Source organism: Scardinius erythrophthalmus, assembly GCF_964197995.2.
Source record: "Scardinius erythrophthalmus genome assembly, chromosome: 2".
Classification (NCBI taxonomy): domain Eukaryota; kingdom Metazoa; phylum Chordata; class Actinopteri; order Cypriniformes; family Leuciscidae; genus Scardinius; species Scardinius erythrophthalmus.
The window spans coordinates 27,916,887-27,930,945 of NC_138222.1; the positions used below are offsets into that span (position 1 = coordinate 27,916,887).

At 37.2% G+C, this 14,059-nt stretch overlaps 1 protein-coding gene across 5 annotated transcripts in view; it reads right to left on the minus strand.

The window, feature by feature from the left end:
- Positions 1-13,494, minus strand: part of tcf12 (transcription factor 12) — a 118,664-nt gene extending 105,170 nt beyond the window's left edge. The window contains exons 1-3 of one of the 5 annotated variants that reach the window (XM_081359012.1): positions 13,226-13,494; positions 12,217-12,309; positions 10,915-10,987 (exon numbers count right to left, since the gene is read on the minus strand). In XM_081359012.1, coding sequence (XP_081215138.1) covers positions 10,915-10,987; positions 12,217-12,288 — 145 coding nt within the window. In that variant the 5' untranslated portion in view covers positions 12,289-12,309; positions 13,226-13,494. Of the gene's footprint in view, positions 1-10,914; positions 10,988-12,216; positions 12,360-13,225 lie in introns of those variants that run through there. The other 4 variants (XM_081359011.1, XM_081359014.1, XM_081359013.1 and 1 more) reach the window with 4 other exon arrangements.
- Between the last annotated feature and the right edge of the window lie 565 nt (positions 13,495-14,059).

Sequence of the window (14,059 nt, forward strand, 5' to 3'; positions counted from 1 at the left end):
TAGGTGGTACGTTATCAATTGCAATAGACCATTAACCTTTTAGAGCCACTCACCGGAAATTTAGTTTCCGAAGGGTCGCTAAAGGCCTACGTACAACAGTCAACACAATAAAACGTTGCCAAATTCACGTTCATCTGCTTCAGACGGACATGTCACGAAATGTACAAGACGTGCACAAATTTCCCCACAGGCACATTGACAGATTTCCCAATGAGCTTGGAGTTGGGGACAATGCTTCGTAATGGCAATAATTAAAGAGAATCAGTAAAATCCTCATTCTTGCACCATGGACCAGGATTAGCCGTCACAGAGGGGCACTCAGACGTCATTCTCCCCTGGAGTCCGCTGGAGGAGCACAGGGTTCTGCTAGGGCTGGCAGGACAGGGGAGCTCACGCACAGCAGCAGAGCCTAACAGACAACACAGCCAAACCAGAAAAGCGGCCTCATACCTCTTCTGTCTTCCACAAGAAAACCACCATCCCTGGTCATCCTTCTTAATGGCAGGACAGAGTCAAGGGTGTTCCGACATAAAGAAAAACACTTATCCTCCCATGAAGAGGAGTAAAAGGAAACGACAGCGCGATATTAATGATGTAATAAACTGATTGATAGCCAATAGGAGCTTATGACCGCTGCCCTCAGAGATCCCATCTGTCACTGGGAGAACCGAGCCAAAATGACACGGGCTACATAACACATGCTAGCTTTCTATCGATTAACTCTCTCTGGCCCTGGGCGGGGGGAAAACACACTGACACTTAATCGCAAGGTAAAGAGAAGTGTCTCAACACTGCCAAGAGCGACTCGGCCTACTATCGCAATCTTTCCCCGACAACCACGAACACATGGAGCATTTATCATCATTATGACTGGAAGCCGTGGCTTTTAAAGCCGAATCAAGTGTCGTTTCGAAGTACAGCCCGAAATAAGGCTAAAGCAGAAATCCACAAACAGACTAACATTATTATAGTTCATTTGATTTGACACTAGGACTTGTAAATGTGACAATTTTCATACATTAAAGGAGAACAATGTCATCACAGTAATTACCATGGTAGCAAACAAGCACAAGGCTCCACAATGCAAATCGGAGAGCTTTGCAGAAGCTTTAGCCGGAGTACATCATCTTTAATTTATTACTCCAAATCCTTCAAAAGACAAATTAAAAACGAGGAACAAATCAGTGGTACACACTAATCCTCAAGTCTTTTTCAAGAGAAGAGATTGAACTTCAATTTGATTGGTATTTTGCACAGTAGGATAGAGAGGAGGAAAAAATCATTTCAGACTCCAGTCCTAAAAATACCAGGCCACGTTAAGTGCAAATGTGCTCGCGACTCAATCTATACATAGAGGGAGGCTGAGCTGGCTACTACAGAGGATTAGGACCCACACTACAATGTTCTTGCCATCAGCGTTTCGTGTATCTAAAATGGAAATCCTGATAGAAGCATCAGGGCACGGGTCACGTACAGCCCAGTACTCGTTCGCTGACTCTGCCCGTCACACGCAGTGAGTTTGGAGTGTATATTGGTGACCCCATCAACAGCGCTATGTTCTTTACATGACGAACTAGTTGTTTACTGGCCGAGTGCGAGTCAGCGTGAAGGAGCATCTTATTTTGGCCCACTTCACCACCTGCGCAGCAGGGCTGGACCCGGCCGAACCGCTCGAACCTGGCTCTTATCGCTCAAAGTGGTGAAAGTTTTTCAGTGAACATGCGAGGGATGGAGAAGTGATGTTTAATGAACAGAGGAGATAGATAGATAGCAGCCTTGAACACAACAGAAGCCTTCTGCACTCTGAACGACAGGAATACAGAAGGCATACCTGACATGTTTGAGAGATTGATCAAATCTATTTATACAGAAGTATCTGAGTAATGGTGTGGACAGTCATAAATATCGTTTTAAAGGGATAGTTCACACAAAAACAAAAATTATTTACTCACCCTCATGCCGTTGCAAACCTGTATGACTGTCTGTCTTATGCAGAACAGAAAAGATCATTTGAAGAATGTTGGCAACTGAACAGTTTAGGTGACCACTGACGACCATTTGTATGAAGAAAAAAAAAAACATTTCTCAAAATATTTTATGTTCATACAGGTTTGGAAGGACATTTCCATTATAAGGACTATTTCTATATATATATATAGAAATATATATATTATGTTTTATATATATAAAACAACATTTAAAAAAATGTAATTTTTTTAAATAAAAATAATAATAGAATAGATTTCTAGAAAGTAATTTTGCATTAACTGCATGAGCATCACAGCTCAACATCTAACTGCTTTGCCACCAGTCTGAAATTAAATGGACAAAAGAGTATCTGATACTCTCTCAATTTTAATAAGGATTTTTTATATTCAAAGAGGACACATAACTTCAATCCCTGTGGATCATGCTGAGTGGACCAAATGGGCCAGTTCTTACGGTCCGCGCTGTGCCACCTCCTCGGAGAGCTCAGAAAACCACAGGGACGCTGAGAGATCAAAAAGGTCATTATGCACCCACTCATGCCAAATATCTGCTCTCTTATTCCCAGTTGAAGTCTGCTCACTCTCAGAAACAGTCCTGCTGGTGCGCACCGGGGCCAGGCGGAGTGCGAACGGCTGCAGGCTGTTGGGGCATCACAGCAAGATGACCCTCAGAACAGGTTTGTGGGGTTAAAAGAACAGAAACTTGGCAATTTAGAGGATACACTCTAAAAATTCAGTGGCTTTTTAAAAACTATACTACCTTGAAATCTCTGAATTTGACTTGGAATGAATATGCTTGAATTGGTCAGCGCAAAATAAATGGCAAAAAATTCAACAGTTAACTCTTCCAAAAATCTTTTCTTTTTTTTTTTTACGTTTATTTCTTAGATGATTTGAGTTACCTTAACTTGTTGGTAGGGCTGGGCGGTATGACGATATATATCGTTACCAAGGGATAAAATGTCAGTCGTTAGAGATTTTGCTAGAGCGTGTATGTAAATATATATTCATTTAAGTTTGGTAAAGTAAACTTAAAGTAACAGCAACCTAATATACCTACCTCCTGCTCTGTATCATTAATGTGAACCAAACAAGAGAAAAAATAACTTACTGCTCTTGACTGAATAATTTTTATTAGCTTTAATAAGAATTAATTTCTATTTAATTCATACAGTGAAGACTATGCAATATTTTATTTTTTACATTTGATTATTACATTTCTGTACTAATTCTAACTACATGTTAAATAAACCTACTGCACATTAAACAAATTTTTTGTTACATTGTATTTGTCTTTTGTTTGTAATTTGCTTTTTAATAACAGGAATTAGATAAAATAACTATTGTGATGTATATCATTGCTGTGAAATAAAATTTCTCATATCGTGAAATAAGAATTTGGTCACATCGCCCATATTGTTGGGTATTTGTCATGGTACTAAATGTAGTTATTCAGATCTACTTAATTTTTTTAGTTACATTTACATAATTCATAAGGCATATTTCAATGAATTCACAACATTTAAATATTTTAAAAGTGTAAAAATTGAGCACATCATAATTTAAGTTCTTAGACTGTACTTGACATATATAATTGAATGAGTGACAAACAATGAAAAGAAAAAAGATAATGAGATTACCAATGATTCATTATCATGGACAAGCATCATGATTCTGAAATAACTGCTGTTTTGATTAGTACTGATGGGCATGTTGGGAGACATTATGGATGCACCTGCAAAATGTTTCTGGTGCCTCCGTGAGTCCTGGGCGAATACTTTAAAATTGAATTCTGAGGTACGGTTTAAGCTCGCAGCACCCTAATCTTGTTTCCACATACAGTAGGACTTGGGTCAGATATGTAATGAAATTGGAATGTGATGGAAAGTTGATCTCTCATAAAGAAAGGATGATGTGGCTCCGCCCACAGCCCTTCAGCTCCGACAGGGATTAATAACTCCAGGGATTTCCCCCTCCAACTCTCAATATCAAAACCCCCTTTCACAGTTACTCATCTCTGCACAAATAAAACAGCGGTTCAGAATTTCACAACCTGGCCTCTTGCTGACTATAACAGTTGTTGAAGTGCAAGCCTTTTAATTTGCTATTGCCATAAATAGGCTATTATGAGTTTTCCGCATCTGTCGAAGATGATGAAAGAAGACGGGAAGGGTACGGTTAAAGATGTCTTCCGCTAAGACTCTCGGCATCAGCTCAACTGCTGCTAGAACACTGACATTAGTGCGAGTTCGGCCTGAGGCTAAATCACTGGTGGATGCAGCCACGACTGTCAACATGCATTTACCAACACACAAAAAAGGAAAAACACAAATAATGAAAAAATGTTTGTCTACATAATCGTAATTAAAAATGCAATAACTTGCTCTTCCTCGGAAATGACTTTCCTTTTCCACTTCGAGGACAATAGCCAAACATGTTTCAACGGCTCCCCTCCAACCACCCGTCTGCTGCTAGCTGTGACCATCAAAACATTGCCTGAATTATTACAAAAAATTTGAGGCAACAGGAAACAAACTTTGCGCAAATATTTAATGTACTACTAGTGTTGTCAAAAAAGGGTACTTCACCAAGTTGGTGCTAAAATTTAAAAAAAATGAACTATACCAGCATTTTATCGGTACCAGTATACAGCAAAACAATCCAGTGCCCACTATGGCTGCTAAAAAACACGCCCTGTGAAAAGCATTAATGCATTAACATTTACAACTTGATGAGCAGATGAATGCAATCAAAGTGTTGAAAGTTATTCAGAACTTGCTCAATACCACTCAAAATGCCAGAGATTTTGTTCAGCATGAGCTTATCGACTGAGTGCTTGTGAATCTTTTCATTAGAACCGGCAACAAAGTATAAACACAATGTAACTAAGAGATTGAATGTGCAATGTAGAAAGATTCACTGATTTTAATGGGAGTTTTCACAAGAGTGCAGAACTCGATTATTGAGCTCACGCTGAACTGAGGTGATTTACAGCTTCAGTGATTATGAAGGAAGTGCTATTGACTAGCTTTCAGTATGCAGCTCATTCACAATTTGAATAAAAGTTTTATTTTTCATGCTGCTAAGTACACACACTACAAAGTTTCGGGAGTATCAACAGTATTTAAATGCAGGTTTTAATCCAAAACCACAATGACTGACAAAAACCCTAGTGAACAAAAACCTATACCAAAATGTATTTAAAATACATTTGTTTCATACTAAGTATAGTACAAATCTATTAACATAATTACCTACATATCGCTTGAGACTTACTGATATAAATATAATTAAACTTTATTTGGAGTACTTCTTTTCTGCACAATGCACATTTCTTAATATTGAGCCTAAAATGTGTTTAATATCACTATTAGTAAGGATAGTACGATCGCTGTATAATATGTCTTTAAATGCAAGATATGCCTAAACTTGCAAAAGTTACACTTTAGCACATTCAAAATATACTTAAATAAACATTTTGTTGGACCTCAGCACTATTTCTGGATAACTAAAGTGCATTATGTACAAAATTGGTTGTATCAATTTAGCACTTTAAGTATACCAATTTAGTATACCAAAAGTCCAATTGCAGGCTATTTATTATACAATACATACATGTAAATGTATTTGTAGTATACTTAGCATAAAATAAATGTATTTCGGTATATGTATTTTTCCACTATGGATGGTCTGTTCCACTAACAGACAGGGGGAGGGGGAGGGGAAGGGGGGGGGGTAAAATGATACACATTTAATAGTGTAAATGCAGATTATTAGACCTGCCACTTGTTCTTTGTTCTTAATTGTATTACTACCTTTTCACTTGACCTTTTTACAGCAACATTTACTCAATTAAAAAATGTTGAAGGCTGCATGATGTTTTAATGTATAATTTACTTGTAATTACTTCTAGCAATTCGTTGGCCCTGAACTCCCCAAAATAAATGGAAAAACTGCAAAAATACGCAAACAGAATTGGCGAATCAAATGGCCTAAGTGACTTTAGCTGGTTTTCCATCTAAGGTTAGTCGAAAACCACAGAGAATCTTTAACTATTGCTTCTGGGTAAACGTGAAAGCATGAAGGGACTTACAAATGTTAATAAAAAATCGTATTATTTACTCGTCACAAAGCAGAAAAGAAACCCGATTTCTTGGAAACCCGAGATCCTGTGTATTGTTTTCCCGTTGTCATTGTTTTGTTTCACTTACAATGACACACCTGAGACATCCAGCAAACTGCTCCAGAACAGATGTGAAAGTTTACAGCATCCCTTCCTTGTTTCAAACACAGCTGTCCTCCACAAGACACTTATTTATTTATCACAGCCAGAATAAACTCAGCTTTTTCAAATATATTGAAAGAATAACCATAATCTAAATATGCCCTAGTTTAATTTCCATTCTTTGAACTCACATCAAAGTTGTTGTTTCCCCCCCCCCCCCTAAAATCCAAATCAATCACCAAAAACACCAACAAATCCGCTGTTGGGGGGAGATTTGCTGAAACGCTGGAAAAGATGCGCATGCCGTGCCAAGTAACCTGCCTTCAAAAGGGCCTTGATCGCTATGGCAACAGCATGATCTTCCATAACCAAGCCATGAGGTGACCTGAGGTACATAAAAGAGATGTCCAAAAACCCTCCCAGAATTCTCCCTGCCAGAGGAAGCTGACGGCATCACATGCGCAACGTGGCCCAATGGTTCACAGAGCAAGCAGCAGGTTAGCTAAAAATAAACAGCCTCCTGTCAGAGAGAAGGGGTCCTTAACTTAAACACACTATGGTTTTTTAAAGAAGTTTTTGCATAATTATAACATATTTTCCCACAGTTGATATAATGTCAGATTTCCTACACGTCAGAAAAATGTTGAAACAGTTTCCGTTAAATCCAGCAAGCTTGGTGTTAAGACTAAATGTTTCCGAAAGTGCAAGGGTGGATGAAAATGAACAATAAAAAAAAATAAAAAAAGAGATATGAATATAGAAACATCAAAAACAGAAGCTAGCTGAGGGAGTCTCAGGAGACAATGCCTTCCGGAGTTCAGAAACATAACAGGTTTGTTTCTTAACCAGAAACTACTGAAAGCCCGTTTGGTGGTTATAGATGTGAAACGTATTTGTAATAATAATCCATTCTGAAACAAACGCATGCTTAAACGGGAGAGACTCCCGTCATTGTTTTAAACAAAACTCACAAATCCGCGGAGAAGCCTTTGATGATAAGCTGTGCTCAAGTGAGGTTTTGTCACCTTTAATATCTTCATTATACAGCAGGCCAGTTTTATTTTTCTTGCCTGAAATTATCTTAATATTTGAGGCTCTTTCGGAGTTCAGAGACTTTTTACGGAGAGGATATAAAACTGTGAATGCTAATCATACAGATTCTTCCCCTCTCATTAATTATTAATCAGCAGATAAAGCCTTTTACTAATCCACAGACAATAAGGGGAGTGATGTCTGAGGTCTGCTCTCGGCTCACTCTCTGAGGATGACTTCAGGTACGAGTTCAAAAGCTCAAAGCCAAGCCAAACTCCAGACAGCAGCGGGAAGAAAAACTATCTGGGAATCTAAAATAGAAATAAATAAATAAATGCATCCAGAATTTTTCTCTCATTTTTAATTAACAACTTATTTTAAAGAAGAAGTAGAGAATTCTGATTATTATAATGTGGAATAGTATTGCAATTTAAAATAAGTTTTAATATATTTTCAAATGAAATTTACTCTGTGATTAATTCCTGTGATTAATCCAGTCTTCAGTGTGAGATGATCCTTCAGAAATTATTCTAATATGCAGATTTGCTGCTCAAGAAACATTTCTTATGACCAACGATGTTGAAAACAAATGTGCAGTTGTTTGTCTTTTTTTCTTCTTTTTTTGGAAACCATAATAGCTTTTTTCAGGATTCTTTGATGAATAGAAAGTTCAAAAGAACAGCATTTATTTGAAGTACAAATATTTTGTAACATTATAAACGTCTTTACTGTCATTTTTAGGCAATTTAATGTGTCCTCGCTGAATAAAATTATAAAAAAATGTTTTAATTGTACTGACCCCAAACTTTTAAATGGTAGTATATATTATTTTCAACCATTTAATACAATTTATGAACTGATTTGACCTGCAATTAGTTGATGTTTTGCCTCCCACATGAAGAGGCACTGGGTGAGGTCTAACAGAGGAAGAGTTGTGTTTGCAGAAATATCCTCTGATGGCACTATTCCACTATTGTTTTAAATGCTTCTTGGTGGGTCTGTTTCAACAGCTATTTTTCTGGAAAAAGCAAAGGACATTTATCTTTGCACAATGCAGCATGCCTGTATCACACAGCGGCTACGACATGAGAAATAACAGTGTTGGAGACAACAAAAGAGAATTTTGTTATCAGACAGGTGATACATGCCTCTCCGAGCTGAGGATGAAACAGAGGGCATATCACAGCATTCCCACACAAGGGCTGCTCTTTACAAAGGTCTGACAGATTAGCGAGAAACATGACCGAACCCTTACTGCACATTTACACTATCAAAATCTCTTATGCCAATTACTGATATGGACATTTCAAAGGAATAGTCAATATGGGTTCAACACAAGTTGAGCTTAACTGACATAATTTATGTTACAATGCTGATTTCAAATTATTAAACATTTTGTTTTGCTTTTTTAAGAGGTTACAGCAAGGCAGTTACAATAAAAACTGGATATAACTTTACACAATAAGAGTTTTTCCATTCCAATGCGCCACTTTTCCATTGATTTTCTAAGTAAACACGCGCTAGACGGACATGTATAACCGTTAGCTCGCGTCTTGCATCCTTTGCCGCGTCTCGCGCACGACACGCCGATCTAAAAACGCGGCGCTCAAGCTCAAATTAGTTTAACTTTTCAACTTTTAAAAAACGCGGCGTCTCGCGTTTATATTTAAAGCAAAAATGCGTTCTGTGTGAACGGCCCTTAGTAAGTGATTTTTTCACACTAAAATCATGTTATAGTGTTCATGTTTTGTTGCTATAACTATAGAAACAGTAAGTATTTTTACGCTTACAAATTGGCCCAATTCCCTTCCATTGTAAGTGCCTGCCGGTGCAGCCGGATCTCATGAAAATGCGTCTCTATTGCACGCATTGTGTTTATCGTGCAATTTATACGCGAAAATGAGTTTTTACGTGCATATGATACGCAGTTTTCGCGTGCATTTGATACACACTTTATTGCGTGTTATACACACGACTAATCCTATACCCATGCGTATAATATGCACGTAAAAACTCAATTGCACGATAAACACAATGCGTGCTATAGAGACGCCAGTGAGTTAAAATAATTTTCGTGTTAATCAACATTGTGCCACAAATGCTGTTCTGAACTGGGAATATTCTTTTAAATTATTTATTCTAATGAACTCTACTCTTACTAGCCTGCCTATCCACCTTATTTTTCAATGTGGAACAGTGGAAGTACGCTGTTTTCTGTGAATGTGCGTGACTTTGATTCATTAGCCACTATAGAGAAATAGCAAGAAAAGTAACAAAACAGTAAAAATGCTTGTGCTAAAACCAGTGTGTTTATACTCAAGACAATACATTAAAATAATATGGTAAGAAATAGCAGTTTGCAATATTAAAGCATTATAAGAAGCTAAAAATAACTGGAAGCGGATGACACTGGAAGCCAGAAACACTCAATTAACAAATGCTTTTACGTTAAAAAGAAGGTGTATATTTCACATGATATAGTTCACCTGATAATCAGGAATGCCAAGTTATATTGAATTATCTAGCATATAGATGGATACAGCAAAATGGCTTCTCTGAAGCTTCACAAACACAGATCTCTGACAGTGCTTGAAATAACCCCACAGCGTTTCCAATCCATCTCTGAAACACTGCTGTTGAGTAAGTTGTGTCAGGAGCAACAAACAAACAAGAGATGTTTTTATCCCTTAAAAAACATCACAGCACATCAGAGCCAAAGACTGATTACAAGATCACATGTACGTAAACTTTTCATTTATTAAAAGGTTTACAAAAGCATCTTGCAGTCTCGGCTGTGCTGCTATTCAGTAATCCACTAAAAGTGTGTCCTCGATAGCAGCGGAGTGTAACAAGGGCTCTGCTTTGTTGCTTTACATAAAACAGGCATTGAGATTGAATAATGCTTGATTGTTTCCTCCTTCTACGGCACATTAGACAATAGATGATCTTTACAGCAACGTTTAGTCACCTATGACAGGATATATATATATATATATATATATATATATATATATATATATATATATATATATATATATATATATATATATAAACAGACTATCACATACATGCATCTGAACCTATAGAAAAGCTAGTGATCTGTCTGCTTAACTGTGTATACACACACACATACATATATATATATACAGTTCACTTATATAAGTTAGCTGCTCTATAAAGGATTAAAACAACTGAGCACTTAGTTTGGTAATGTGTGTAGGAGGCTGAAGAAGATATCACACTCATAAGAAACTAAGAAAAAAAAAAACACGTTTTGGTCAGCTTCAATTTTAGACAGAACTGCGTTTCACCTTTCATTCACAAGACGGTCAGAATTTAATGTGGAGTCCAAGGAGACAAAAACAAAAATCTATGCAATTTTAAAAAAGCAAAACACTGAACTACCAGCCATGACAAGTTAACAACAGTGGTGCCTTTCATTTCAGTGTAATTATAACAGTGGATGTATCTGATTTCAAAGACCATTACTGAACCCTTCTCTTACCTGCTTCTTATTAATCAAGACAAATCAAAATCAAAAACACCTTGGGATGAAATTCATCCCTATAATCAACAGCAACAAGACTTTACTGAGATTCAAGAGGAGGTGACTGGACAGTGTGAGAGGAAGACAATCTTTCATTAAAGGATTTCCACGGGAAGTCCTACCTGATGTGCTGAACTGGCTGCTCCCAAGAGTGGTCGGCCTGTTTTTCCCACTGTTTACAGGTGGAGAAAACATCTATGGGAAGACACATAAAAATGAAGTGGTACTAAAATTGCACAGAGTGTTTCATGTTTTAATGAATAAAGAATTTTATAGAATATTAAATATTTTATTGATCCCAAAGTAGCAATGTAATTCATGTGCAAATAACTAAGAGAATGTGTGCATATATATATATATATATATATATATATATATATATATATATATATATATGTGTATGTGTGTGTGTTTATGCATGTATGTGTATATATATATATATATATATATGTGTGTGTGTGCGTGTATGCATGCATGTATATATGAAGTGTTCAGATGCAAAAGCCTCTAAGTGTGCCATCTGAAATTTTCTTCTAGAATGATCATTTTTATCAAGCATTTATATTTAAGTTCAGTAATTTCACTTAAATGACAATCAATAGGTAATTGTCATTCCCATTTAAGTGAAATTACTGAACTTAAATAAACGAGCTTGATAAAAATTATCATTCTAGAAGAAAATTTCAGATGGCACTTAGAGGCTTTTGCATCTGAACTCTTCATACATGCATGCATACACATACACACACACACACACACACACACACACACACACACACACACACACATATATATATATATATATATATATATATATATATATGTATGTATGTATGTATGTATGTATAGTGGTTGACCGATATATCCCAAAGCCGATATATCGGCTGTGCATTTGTAGCCTGCATAAACACGTTATTACTGCGAGTGACGGTCGGTCCGTGCGAAGTGAGTGAATGCGAACGAGTCATATTCATGTCGTTTTCACTGTGTGCTGTATGTAAAAATAGTGTTACCTTGTCTTTATATGAAAAAAAATGATTACCATTGCGCACGAAATTACCAGATGGCTGAAGTTGCCCTGTTACAGTGTTTACTTCCTTTTTATTCACATATTCATATATTTTTAAACAATTACTTTATTTATGAAAAATACTGTAATATGATTGCAGATTCAAGAAGTTGCCATCTAAAGTATAAGCATGTTTATTTTAAGGATTTGTTTTCTAATTTATTTTTTAATTTATTAAAGTATATGCAAAAACTTGTAAAAAGTTGATTTTTATTTAATTTGGTGAAAAATAAAAATATAGGCTTTAGCTATATATAAAAAAAGTAATACTTGATATCTAATCATGCATATCTTAGAAGTGAGTGACTGAACGAATGGCAAAAGTTAGAAGTAAAATCATTGCTGAGTGTCTTACCGCGCTAAAATCCAGCAGATCACTCAGCTCCTTATCCGTCCCGATAGCGGCAATCCGCTGCTGAGGGTTCATCCTTACGATCCTTTACTAAATCTACAAAACACAAACATCATTCCCCTCAATCTGAGAGCCTGATGTGTGCTGAAGCTTCATGCTAGCCAGCACAGCTTATGCAAATGACATCGGTGAACATCCGCAGCTTGACATTTGCTAAACATCCCCACCTCCAGTCTTTAGCTTAACTTTGCGCTCTTCCAACGCCTTGGTACCAGGGCAATCGAAGGACCTGGTTGTCCTTGAATAAAACCCTATGTGTTATTCAAATAAATAGTAATAAAAAGCTCCTGAAGAGAGTCCCAAGCCCTCCTTTCCCCAGCTTCGTATATTGACAGCTTTAGACGAGGTTACGGCATTTCTGCCTGTTAATAATAGCAAGCGCGTGACATGAGGTGACACGGTGAAAAGAGGTTATATTTTAATGTAATAGAGCAGGCCTGATAAGGTTTATAGGATGACCAAACGTGGACATGTTGAGAAAGACGCTGCTCGATGGTGTCACACGCACAGAGAGAGAGAGACACACACACACATGGACCCGCAGCATCATTTTTCAACTGCATGCGTTTGATTCCTCAATGTAACTGTTAGCTATCAAAAGTCACGAGCTCATAATGAACGCACACGCGCTGTCAAAACATCTGCCGATACACACTTTTGTTGTTGTTGTGTTAAAGGAGAATGGTTACTTTACAAACAACGCTGCTGGCTGCTGTTGTTGTTTGCAAATTGCCAGTTACCTATTCATAATAATGGTGCGACCATGAAAAGATAAAGCGAAAATCGACCATAAGCACTAATTTTAACACGGACAATTAACAGCGCGATGTCAAGCTGAAGTGTTTAAGCGAATGCCGACCCCGTTCCCTTCATATCAGCTCCCGTTTTTTCTGCTATTCCAACTTCTTTCACCCAGTCCAAAACCCCTCGGAAAGTCTGTGCAATATTTTACCTTTTCTGCTGTCAAAATTCCAACTAGGGCGATCGGGTGTGCCGATGACGGCGAAGGTTTCCTTGTTTCGGGTCGGAAAGATAATGAAATCGGTATCTTTTGCGATTAAATTTGGCAAATATCCACTATGTAACTTGCGAGTTTCCCTTAGGCAGACATTTTTGCTTGGCGATAACCGAATCACAACAATGACGCTCGAAATTGTATCCTTCCACCAGAGCCGTAGACTTGAGCGTTCTTCAGCGGTGCGGATGAATATCGTGTGTGGCGAATCATACAACCTTGCTAGGGGAGTAAAGGACCACTGGAGCACCTCCTAAATTCAGTTTGGTTTACCACACAACTCCCTTTACATAAATGTCGGCTTTGTTTGGTGTGTGTATTATTAGTATTAGGAGAAATTGAGTATATTTGAAGCATGGAATACATAATTCCAGCTGCATTAAGTCAAGTGTTTCTGCAGGAAAAAGTGCAGCACACATGCTGAGGAGACCGTTTGAACTTGTGCTCACTTTTCCAAAACTATCTCGACATAGGGACATTCCCCCCTTTTAAACCTTATATAACTAGACCTAACTTTGATCACCACACTTTTTTTCTTCTATTCTTCATCATCTGAATTGGAATTCTATATGTGCCACAGCAGGCACAAGAACAACACAGTCAGCCACAATACAGGACTGGAACATCAAGAATAGGCTAGAGCAACAACATACGAAACTTATAAATAATACTGCAAGTGCAAAATATAGTATATAGCGTATATATGTTTGTTTCTGTTAAGTAGCCTATGATAAGTTATGATGTGACAAGTTATGGTCACATAGTTATGGT